This window comes from Siphateles boraxobius, unplaced genomic scaffold (assembly GCF_051911475.1).
Source record: "Siphateles boraxobius isolate OS27281-9 unplaced genomic scaffold, OSU_SipBor_1 160, whole genome shotgun sequence".
Taxonomy (NCBI): domain Eukaryota; kingdom Metazoa; phylum Chordata; class Actinopteri; order Cypriniformes; family Leuciscidae; genus Siphateles; species Siphateles boraxobius.
The window spans coordinates 343,743-356,859 of NW_027508767.1; the positions used below are offsets into that span (position 1 = coordinate 343,743).

Here is a 13,117-nt window from a genome sequence, read left to right on the forward strand (position 1 = left end):
TTCACAATTCGATTCTATTTCGATTCTTGAGGCTTCGATTCGATTTCGAGTCGAAATTGATTTATTAGCTTGGATATCGATTCAATAATTAGTAAAAACACAAGTAATAAGTGCCTGAGTATATTTTTAAATAATGTGTGCAGTAGTACCAATATTTAAGAATAAATTGACCCCAGCATGTTTCCTGTCTTGGTTTATCTAGCAGAACAAACTGTACAATATTGTAGGCTACATGTGTTGAATACAAACCACAACTGTAACAAACAGGTGCTTTATTAACACCTCTAAAGTGCATGTAACTGTAACAGAAAGTATATTTCTTTCTTCCTATACATTCAAGTTATAAAAGAAATGTAAACAGAAACACAAAATGTGCATACTCATAAAAAAAAATGCGCTTCGTGAGGCACAAGCGCACACATTTACACACACGCAAGGACTCTTCCTCTCTGTCGTGTGCGCGCTACGCGGTTTGGAGCTCACGAGCTCTAGATTTCGGGAGATTTGAACTAATTTGCGGACATCAGGGAGCCGCTATCAATATGCGGGAGACTCCCGGAGACTTATTGTTGTTCTTATTATCATTTAGGGGGGCTTAGGAACATGTTGGGGTGTTCAGCCCCTCTAAAATAGGCCAAACGACGTCCCTGGTGGGTGGTGCAGGCTTGAACGGAGTGCAGCTACTGTCCGTCATCTTGCTGTTTTGGTAAAGCGCGTCCACTGATCTATATAGAATGACATTCTATATAGATCAGTGAGCGCGTCTTGTACAACGCTGAACGCTCTCACTAGAGTGTTGCCCACAGTGCCGCCACTAGCCGGGGGGCTGAATCGATTCGTAGGATTTGATTAATCGATATTGAATTGAGAAACAAATAATTGCAATGCATTGATGAATCGATATTTTTACCCAGCCCTAGTAAAATCATTTTGAGGTCATAGTATGCAGAAACTGTGTGAAAATATGTCTTTATTCATTGATAATCTGCCCCATAATCATAATTTGTGTGAAACAGAATAAAAGTTAGTGGTGTTTTATTACCACTATTGTTCATTTATGGAAACTGCATTGATTTTATGCATAGGTAGGTATTTAAGTTTTGCAGAAATGTAGGTAGATGCAATTTTTTCCAGTGAGCCTTGGTTGAGACAAAACTGAAGTAATTTGCTGGGAATATGAAGCCCTTTAAATCTAATGTTACAAACATCTGCCATTCAAAATCATAGGAATTTAAGAAAACCATTAACAATTCGTAAATGTAAAATTAGCTGAAACCCAGTGTCACCAGAACATCAATGGGGGAAAAAGCAAACTTAAAGGGCAAACTGCACAACATATGAAAATCGATTCCTCAGGCCAGAATGAAGAGGAGATTGACCTCGTGTTTTGGTGGAGCTTTGTATGTCAAGATACTTTTGCTTGTTTCATGGTTAAAGCATGAATGCAAAATCATCTGAATGCAACAAACTCTCCTTTGTCCAGTGCTGACACTACAGGTCCAGCATTAAATGACACTTTATGGTTGTAAAGCAATATCTGCTGACCTAGATTGAGGAGCTCATCAGGTGACGTCTACAGAAGTGACATTTACAGCTCCCTTTGAAGGGCACTCTATAAAGCTGAACCCTTTCAGCTAATGTTGTCATCCCCTACTTTACACCAAACTCTGATTCCCTCTGGGCCTTTCTATAGGACTCCGCTCCATTCCTGCACATTTCCTCTATTATCTGTTTCTCTGCACAATGGTCCATCAGTAAAATGTCATAGGAAATGATGCGCTTCCACCTGTCGCTGTTAAACTCATTCTAAACCCGATCGATGTCAAACACTGAGAAAGCATGTTTTTTATTTCTGTTGCTAATTGTTGGGTGTGGCTTAGTTTTCCTTTTTATTTATTTTTTCATTTACATGAACTACCAGTCAAAAGTTTAGTATTGTCAGGCATAATTTGCATCCAGCATCTTGGAAATTGAAGTTCGAGAGCAAATTGTATGCGAGTGTATCATGTTGATGTTATTTGGCATCAGAGCTTTCAGTCTCTCACATCACAGATGTTTGGCCATGTTCAGACGTTCAACGGATTGTAACTCGTCATCGGGGTGGTGGTCATCTTTACAGGCTCTTTCATGCGCTGATAGCTTGAGGTTTGATTCTGTCTTTGATATTGAAGTGCTTGATGTTTTGTGAAAACGTTACATTGCATCATATGCCGACCTTTTTTATTGGGGTAATGATTTTATAGGAGGCTTCAATAAAAACGGACTTGAATTTGACATACTGCCTAGGTCAGTTCAAATTCAACAAAAACTGAACTGAAACAGAGCTTTATAACCTCTAATCCCGAGTATTTCATTATTCGCTGTGTGGTATTTCTTTTGTAAATGACCATGTTCGTGGTTTTGATTTGGTGGACCAAAAACATTTGTGAAAAATCCCATAGAAGTTAAAAGCACAGACCCCAGCTGTCAGAGTGCTGTTTAGACTTCAGTACAATGTAAAAGAACCAGTTATTTAACCCGAACCAAGTCGAGCGCTTATTTCAAGTTTTAAAGCCAGCGTCGATCAGCTGATCCCTAATATATCCACTGATAGACGGATCCACTGATAGACGATCCGCTGATAGACGGATCCACTGATAGACAATCCGCTGATAGACGGATCCTCTGATAGACAATCCGCTGATAGATGGATCCGCTGATAGACGGATTCACTGATAGACGGATTCGCTGATAGACGATCCGCTGATAGACGGATCCGCTGATAGACGATCCGCTGATAGACGGATCCGCTGATAGACGGATTCGCTGATAGACGATCCGCTGATAGACGATCCGCTGATAGACGGATCCGCTGATAGACGGATTCGCTGATAGACGGATTCGCTGATAGACGGATCCGCTGATAGACGGATTCACTGATAGACGGATCCGCTGATAGACGATCCGCTGATAGACGATCCGCTGATAGACGGATCCGCTGATAGACGGATCCGCTGATAGACGATCCGCTGATAGACGGATCCGCTGATAGACAATCCGCTGATAGACGGATCCGCTGATAGACGATCCGCTGATAGACGATCCACTGATAGACGATCCGCTGATAGACGGATCCGCTGATAGACGGATCCACTGATAGACGATCCGCTGATAGACGGATCCGCTGATAGACGATCCGCTGATAGACGATCCGCTGATAGACGATCCGCTGATAGACGGATCCACTACGGATCCACTGATAGACGATCCGCTGATAGACGGATCCGCTGATAGACGATCCGCTGATAGACGGATCCACTGATAGACGGATTCACTGATATACGGATCCGCTGATCGACGATCCGCTGATAGATGGATTCACTGATAGACGGATCCACTGATAGACGGATCCACTGATAGACGGATCCACTACGGATCCACTGATAGACGATCCGCTGATAGACGGATCCGCTGATAGACGGATCCGCTGATAGACGGATTCACTGATATACGGATCCGCTGATCGACGATCCGCTGATAGATGGATTCACTGATAGACGGATCCACTGATAGACGGATCCACTACGGATCCACTGATAGACGGATCCGCTGATAGACGATCCGCTGATAGACGATCCGCTGATAGACGGATCCGCTGATAGACGGATTCACTGATATACGGATCCGCTGATCGACGATCCGCTGATAGATGGATTCACTGATAGACGGATCCACTGATAGACGGATCCACTGATAGACGGATCCACTACGGATCCACTGATAGACGATCCACTGATAGACGGATCCGCTGATAGACGGATCCGCTGATAGACGGATTCACTGATATACGGATCCGCTGATCGACGATCCGCTGATAGATGGATTCACTGATAGACGGATCCACTGATAGACGGATCCACTGATAGACGGATCCACAACGGATCCACTGATATACGATCCGCTGATAGACGGATCCGCTGATAGACGGATCCACTGATAGACGGATCCACTGATAGACGGATCTGCTGATAGATGGATTCACTGATAGACGGATCCGCTGATAGACGATCCGCTGATAGACGGATTCACTGATAGACGGATCCGCTGATAGACGATCCGCTGATAGACGATCCACTGATAGACGGATCCACTGATAGACGGATCCACTGATAGACGGATCCACAACGGATCCACTGATAGACGATCCGCTGATAGACGGATCCGCTGATAGACGGATCCGCTGATAGACGGATCCACTGATAGACGGATCCACTGATAGACGGATCTGCTGATAGATGGATTCACTGATAGACGGATCCGCTGATAGACAATCCGCTGATAGACGGATTCACTGATAGACGGATCCGCTGATAGACGGATTCACTGATAGACGATCCACTGATAGACGGATTCACTAATAGACGGATCCACAACGGATCCACTGATAGACCATCCGCTGATAGACGGATTCGCTGATATACGGATTCACTGATAGACGGATCCACTGATAGACGGATTCACTGATAGACGGATCCACTGATAGACGATCCACTGATAGACGATCCGCTGATAGACGGATTCACTGATAGACGGATCCGCTGATAGACGATCCGCTGATAGACGGATCCACTGATAGACGGATCCTCTGATAGACGGATCCACTGATAGACGGATCCACTGATAGACGGATCCACTGATAGACGGATCCTCTGATAGACGGATCCACTGATAGACGGATCCACTGATAGACGGATTCACTGATAGACGGATCCACTAATAGACGGATCCACTGATAGACGGATCCGCTGATAGACGATCCGCTGATAGACGAATCCACTGATAGACGGATCCACTGATAGACGATCCGCTGATAGACGGATCCACTGATAGACGATCCGCTGATAGACGGATCCACTGATAGACGGATTCACTGATAGACGATCCACTGATAGACGGATTCACTAATAGACGGATCCACTGATAGACGGATCCGCTGATAGACGATCCACTGATAGACGGATTCACTAATAGACGGATCCACTGATAGACGGATCCGCTGATAGACGGATCCGCTGATAGACGGATTCACTGATAGACGATCCACTGATAGACGGATCCACTGATAGACGATCCGCTGATAGACGGATCCGCTGATAGACGATCCGCTGATAGACGATCCGCTGATAGACGGATCCACTGATAGACGGATCCACTGATAGACGGATCCACTGATAGACGATCCACTGATAGACGGATTCACTGATAGACGGATCCACTAATAGACGGATCCACTGATAGACGGATCCGCTGATAGACGATCCACTGATAGACGAATCCGCTGATAGACGATCCGCTGATAGACGATCCGCTGATAGACGGATCCGCTGATAGACGATCCGCTGATAGACGGATCCACTACGGATTCACTGATAGACGGATCCACTGATAGACGGATCCACTGATAGACGGATCCTCTGATAGACGGATCAACTGATAGACGGATTCACTGATAGACGGATCCGCTGATAGACGGATCCACTGCTTTTAAATGCTCCGGTGTTTATATGTGAGGGTTCGGTGAAGAGCGTCAAAGACAGTTACGGTGACCACCATCAAACCAACCAAATGTGGGACGATTATAAGTTTGTGTGGGACAATGTGGGACATGTTACCAACACTAAAACATAACCTGAAACTGTTATATAATGTTTATCTAACTTAATAAAAACATTTGTATTCTGCCTTTCTGCTGATAAACATTATTTGTTCTTTAGTCCCTTCCAGAAAACACCATTACATCACAATGTAACATAACATGTCTTTATTTTACATGACATTTAAATTCAACATCACTGCGCCCAAAGGCATCATGCAGATCACTATTTCTGAAACAGTTAAGTCCAACTAAAATCCAACAAAATATTGAACAAATAAAATAGAAACTGAATTTAGATCATTGACAGTCATATATATTAAGAATATATTAAACCAAAAACTTTCATATTTTTAGAAAGAATGTGAATTAAAATCACCACAGCAGCAACAAAGTTGATAAATTCTGTTGAATTTAAAAATATAATTTACTGAATTATGCATTTGTTTTCTGACAGAAACGCATGGAATGAATCACCGCTCCACATTTTGATTGACAGCCGTCATAACCCACTAGTGACTGTGTTTACTCCTGTGCTTTCAACCATTGGATAGGATTTTAAAAACGGCTGTTGTATTTGTACATATGAGTCTGACGAAGCACTGTTAAATATAGGTGGAAAACTACATCAACTTATCCTACGTAAGCCTTTACTTCATTCAGTTTTTTGTTCAGTGTCGTTTTTTTTCTATGTGGTTGTGGTTTATTGTTATTTTAACTCCTGTGTGTTCTTGGTTTATTGTAAAATAGAGTTGGATTCTCCTCGTCATAGTGTGCTCAATACAGCCACTACAAAACAGCAGAGATTTAGGAATGGGTTGTTTATTAAGGATAGGCTATAAATTGAGCTATATACAAGTTTAATTCACACGGCCAAGTTTGCTGAGACCCTGCTGACCAAACGTGTGTCATCGTTACCCACACATCAGAACAGTAGAAACGGAGGTTTACTCGATCATAAGCTGATGATGATGTCAGACACACTCGTCATCGGGAGTCAGGATCCTTCCTGCAAACTTTACTCATGTGCACTGCTGTTGTAGTACACTCAGGATGTTCTATGGGATTTTTCACACATGTTTTTGGTCCACCAAATCAAAAAAACAATGGTGATTTACAAAAGAAATACCACACAGCGAATAATGAAATACTCGGGATTAGAGGTTATAAAGCTCTGTTTCAGTTCATTTTTTGTTGAGTTTTACTGACATGGGCAGTGTGTCAAATTCAAGTCAGGACAATCATGAGTCTGTACAACGCCTGGAGGAACTGAAGAAACATTCACATGAACAGGAACCACTGGATAGATAGTTTTCTCTTGAAGTCTCACCTCATGATATTTTCTCTATAATGTTGTTGGACATCAGTTCATCTGTTCATTTGAAGTTTCTTATGAGCCTTGAAATCAATTTTAACTGTCATGACATATAAAACTGAAGTTGTCACATGTTATCCCTGTTTAAGGTTGCTTTAGCCCGTTCATATCACGTTACAGTAAGAATGAGTACACAAGTCAGTTTCTTTTTACCTTCCTAGAACCAGACAGTCCCTGGTCACTGCAATCCGTCAGTGAAGTGTGTGTGTGTGTGTGTGTGTGTGTGTGTGTGTGTGTGTGTGTGTGTGTGTGTGTGTGTGTGTGTGTGTGTGTGGGTGTGTGTGTGTGTGTGTGTGTGTGTGTGTGTGTGTGTGTTCAGTAAAGTTTACTTTGTCATAATTATGCTATATTCAAATCAATCTACTAGTAGCAAGTGTTAGTGTGCTGTACTTCTGATTAATCTATTAGTGGTTTACTTGTTAGTGTGTGTGGCTTCTGATCAATGTAAGAAATGCCAGTGATATGTGTTCTCTGCATGGAACTTTTAATTACTAATTTCAGGAAGTAAAAGGACTAATATATGAAACCCTCAGCCTGTGGTTTTGTCTTTAATTAGGTCACTTAATTTATGTGCACAGAATGAAGCTTCAGTTCTCGAGCACGTTCAGTCACTCAGGCCGATGCTGTGGGCCGATGAACTGCACACGTCCCGAGGTCGTGGGGGGGTGTTTGGGGTTATTTGAGTGGCACCTCGTTGAGTGAACATTAAAGGCGTGTGTTTGTTCACCATCAGTGCTTTGGCTACGGTTCAGCTGCGCTTTCTGCATCTCCTCATGACTGACAGCAGCACAATCACAGGAACCCAACCAAACCTGAGGATCCCAGCCTGTTTTCCCTACTCACGCTCTCTGAAACAGACTTACCGAAGCTTATTTACTGAATCCTACAGGCCCAGATCAGGCTCAGATACAGCTCAAACTGAGCCTCAAACAGGTGAGGGGTTTATTGGGGATTCCCTTACCTTTCAAGATGCCATACCCCCAAATATAACCATACCCCGTAAAATATAAAATGTGTAAATCTCCCAGGGCACTGACCTCAGGATTAAAAAAAATTACAGCCAATAACAATTATAATATTTGCATGCAGTATTATGGTTTGTCTATGGTTTATTAATTATGTAGTTTATATAGAAAAGTCTCACTCAACTCCCTGCTGCCTATAGGTTTATACCATAGTTACCCATCCCATCTATCTATTGTTTGCAGTTTACGGTAAATGGAGAAAAATATAAATTCGCGGTGGTTTATTGAGCTCCTTCTCGACCAGTAGTTTATCATCAGATCCCGGATGCGGTTTGAGTGCGAGATCGTTCTCGCCGTGCGCGTTCACGCTGCGCGCACAGCTGGAGTGGAACTTTACCAGCTCTCGCAGATGACACACACTCACACACAGATAGATAGATGCAGGAGTCTCTTTCGCTCGGGGATGCCGCTGTAGTCGGGCGTGCATCGCGTGCGATTCTCCGCGGGGCGTCAGCATGGTGGCGAAGGATGACCCGATACACCTGATGATCAGACGCGCGACCTGCAGCGTGGACGAGCCGAGCGCCCGCGGCCGGGGCGCGCACAGAGAGCTGAAGGTACAGTTATCAAACGCTGTGAATGACGCTTATTATTGTTGTAAATATAAGTATTTATTACCCTAATAATAATAATGCGAATATAGCCTACATTATTCATGAGCAAGCATTTTTTAATTAATGGTGAATAATAAAACTCAGCCAATAGTTGGCTACTTTGCATTGGTGTGGCTTCTTAAAAGTTGTATATACGTGCTTTTCTTTAAGAGCATTATGTGAATTGTTTTGATTATTGCTGAATAGTCTTTTAAAAAATGATCTTGGTTGTGTGACCATTGAGATAACATAAAAGGAATTGTCCATGTAATCATTTTGCAAACATTATGTGAGAGATACTTGTGTAATAATGTTCTCTGAACGTTCTTTAAAAAAGTAGTAATGTTTGACTAACAACATATAAAGTTAGACTAACATACAATTAAAATTTATCAGAAAATCATTCATGAATGGTGTAGTACTGTATAAATATTTTTTTTGTGCTAAGATTTTGAGAATGTTATGACCATGATAACTTTAAAAGTATGCTTATTAATATGCCATACATTTGTTGATATTGTTAGAGAACCTTGCCGTAGTTCCCTGTAAACTGGGTTACCCTGGGTTACTGAAGTACCCTGATGTTGAAGTATGAATATGTGTGTGTGTGTGTGTGTGTGTGTGTGTGTGTGTGTGTGTGTGTGTGTGTGTGTGTGTGTGTGTGTGTGTGTGTGTGTGGCTTCTTCTGATGTGTTTCTGCATCTGTATGTCACTTCTGCTCATGTTTCTGCTGTTGTGTGTCCTGAAGCATGAGCAAACTGCTTGCAGCCAATAACAATTTGTGTGCTGATATGTTTATCTTCCTCTCCTGTTGTTTGTAGTTTGTTTTTGAGTTATACAAACTTTGATTTTAGTATGAAGTCAGCTAAACAGCTACAGTGACCCAAAGAGCTGATAGAGAGTCTGGTTGTGATAAGAATGACTGGACAAAAACATGAAATTAAAAAATGACCGGAAAGTCATGGTCTGTGGTGTTTAGGGCACGTGATGATTATGAATGTAAACTTTCTGTTGCCCTGCTGACTGCACATACATACAGCGCAATGTGCTCAATTTGTGTGATTTTTCTTGTTTTTGTTTTTAAATAAATCTTTCAACTGGTGAATCAGACTTCTTGACAGTCTTGCAGTCTTTGGTCTGAATCATGGACTGAATCAGTCAAACTCACTGAATCAGTTTGCACACTGAATCAGTTTAGGTGACTCATTCGCTCACTGAATCAGTGCAGGTGACTCATTCGCTCACTGAATCAGTGCAGGTGACTCATTCGCTCACTGAATCAGTGCAGGTGACTCATTCGCTCACTAATTCGCTCACTGAATCAGTGCAGGTGACTCATTCGCTCACTGAATCAGTGCAGGTGACTCATTCGCTCACTCATTCGCTCACTGAATCAGTGCAGGTGACTCATTCGCTCACTCATTCGCTCACTGAATCAGTGCAGGTGACTCATTCGCTCACTGAATCAGTGCAGGTGACTCATTCGCTCACTCATTCGCTCAATGAATCAGTCCAGGCGACTCATTCGCTCACTCATTCGCTCACTGAATCAGTGCAGGTGACTCATTCGCTCACTGAATAAGTGCAGGTGACTCATTCGCTCACTGAATCAGTGCAGGTGACTCATTCGCTCACTGAATCAGTGCAAGTGACTCATTTGCTCACTGAATCAGTGCAGGTGACTCATTCGCTCACTCATTCCCTCACTGAATCAGTCCAGGTGACTCATTTGCTCACTGATACAGGTTATCATTACAACAGTCAATTCTTATAACAATGTGACCTCACATGAAAGCTGTGAATAGGCTAAATAAACACGTGCTGTCAGTGGTCTATGACCCCTGCTGCAAAAACAAAGTGCCGTATAGAAAACATTGAGATATGAAATTCTTGATCTTTGCATATTGACTTAATGGATTGCATTGGCTCTTTTATCCCGAGCTTTACAGATCAATCTATACAGGAGTGTCAGCTCCGGATCACTTTACACAATGGACTGCATTGAGTTTGTAATGAGGCTTTAAAATCATAATTTTGTACTGCACGTATCAGAAAATGATTACGGAAGACTTTTGATTGAGGAATTTGTAGCTTTACTCGCAAACTACAATTCCTGTTCATGAATGAGGTGAGAGTCAGACCTGTATAAGCCTAATTATACTCGATTTAATTAAATTAATTGAAAAGGGTTCTGTCCAAGTAGTAATAGATGATTGCTGTCGTAATGATGACAGTAGAAGATAGCTGTTCCTTGCTCCGGCGCAGTGAGCGATCACACTACAAGCAATTAAAATTCATAGGAAATACATCAACGCAGGTAAAACAGCACATAATAATGAATAAATGAACGAGTAGGTGTAAATGTGTCCCACTGTCAGTTGTGAGTTTGAAATGAAATTTCGTCTGTCGTCTCTGTATCGCTGGTGCTTTTCAATATGATGATTGACTGCAGAAAAGGAAAGCTGTTTTACTGATACATCTGTGATGTGAAATCGCAAGGTAGTTTATTCTTTTACCCAAATTTTACTTTCCATCACTTACAGAAATAAGTGAGGCATTATAGATCGAATTTGGGCAGTTAAATCTCACAGCCAAAACATTTCAGAAGCCCCTTTCACACAGCGCGTTGATCCCGGGAAATTGCCAGAACGCCTTCTGTGTGAACGCAAACACGACCCGGGATTAATGCCGGGTTGGAGACCTAGTAACATTGCCGGGATCAGTCCCGGAACGCGCGCTGTGTGAACAAAAGCCGTCATCAATGCCGTGTCGTAATGATGACGCTGAAGTGCAGTGAAAGCAGGCTAGTGAAACGGTATGTAATGCGCTAGTTTATGATCGAATCAGAGAAAAGGTTTCTCCAGAGAGAAATCGCAGCTCATAAGCAAACTATAGACGCTGCTGAGACATTATATGTCACGTCAATGTCACGTGTCTTTACGGGATTTTTACGGGTTGTGTGTGAACTCTGATTCCGGAAAATCACTGGCAGTGTGAATGAACCAAAATCAAACAAACCCGGGTCAAATCCCGGGTCGCTTTATCCGTGTATTTTCCGGAATCTCTGTGTGAAAGGGGCTATAGAGAAAACAATCCTTAGAAAAATGGATAATGTCCTGGCAGAAAAGTTTACGGCATTTCCTTCTACCTTAAACACAGTAAAATGTGAGGCGTTCTTCAAAATGTGTGTAAAACACCTGTGAAAACTCTTTTATATACACTTTTACTTTATATAAAATGATTTTATCCAAAATGAGATTTACATTTTAAATCATCAGTATTGTTATGAATACCTCATGTTAAAACTCATCAGTTAATTACAGTACAAACTCAGTACACAGATTCACAGAGCAGGATTTCTCTTAGGATATTTTTTATCCTTGACTTTGGGTCACCTAGGGAATAATTTCAGTGTGTGGCGTTGCACCCTGATTATGAGTGGCACTTGCTTTCCCACAGAAGCGAGTCTCTCTCCCAGAATGCATCAGACGACTCGTGCTTTCATCTCCATTACAGGAGCTCCTGTGAACACATCTGCAGCTTCTCTTTGATGGGCTCGTCTGATCTTCTGCCATCCATGAGAACTGCTTTTAGTTTTATGGATGCCGTAATAATATGTGTTCTTTAAGTCATTTACTTTGTTCTGTAACCGAGTGATCTGCCTTCCTAGAGAGCGTTCTGCGGCGTCACACAGACATGAGAGCTGTTCCCGGAGGAAAGAGCTATTCTGCCTTTTAACTCCTCATTTTGGCTCTAAAGATGCGATACACCATATATCGGGCACCATATTGGTATCAACCGATATGTTCACTTTTAATATTATCGTTATCGGCCCAAAAAAATCTGGCCCATATATTAAAGGAGCATTGCGGAAGTTCTGAAATTTCGAAAAGTTACTGACACCAGTGGGCGTTAGAGAAACTGCAGTCGGTCTCATGCTCGTTCTCCCTGCGCAAGCTCGTTGGCCGCACTAGATAAGCTCTTTTTTTAATTTTACTTACGAGTGGGTGTCTGGGTTGTGCTGGAGGCTGTTCGCTTCTTTCCGTCCGTAGAGTCCATTTGAAACACTACTGCTAGCGATTGCCGCTGCCGTACGGATGTAAGCCCAAGTAGACGAGAACGCACATGACGTCACATTTAGTGAATTTTCGCGCCAATTTGGACCCGACTCCACACACAATTCATACTTCACAAGTACTGGCTGGCGGGCAAGAACGTTGTTCTATAGCAATGAAACCCAGTAAACTAATCAAGGATCTTGCTAGGACGTCGCCAGTTTTAATATACAAAAGTTGGTGTTTTGAGGTGTAAACGACATGCCAGATAGTTGTAGGATTGGATGCACTATTATTCAGCATAATCGGGTTAAGACCGTGCATGTAAACGCGTTCATTCCCCGAAAGTGAAAGTAGAAACGGACTGAGGTTTCCACATCTGTCGCTGCATGAACGCCGCGTTCTCTCAGAGACGACGATAGATATAACGGTATAGC

At 42.5% G+C, this 13,117-nt stretch overlaps 1 protein-coding gene across 4 annotated transcripts in view; it reads left to right on the forward strand.

Annotated features, from left to right (window-relative positions):
- arhgef3 (Rho guanine nucleotide exchange factor (GEF) 3) overlaps positions 1-13,117 on the forward strand; it is an 80,859-nt gene that overhangs the window by 42,595 nt on the left and 25,147 nt on the right. Inside the window, exon 1 of one of the 4 annotated variants that reach the window (XM_077231958.1) lies at positions 8,307-8,589. The exons of the other annotated variants lie outside the window; for them this stretch is intronic. Within the exon in view, the coding sequence (XP_077088073.1) occupies positions 8,488-8,589 (102 nt within the window). The 5' untranslated portion in view covers positions 8,307-8,487. Of the gene's footprint in view, positions 1-8,306; positions 8,590-13,117 lie in introns of those variants that run through there. 4 annotated transcript variants of the gene reach the window in all.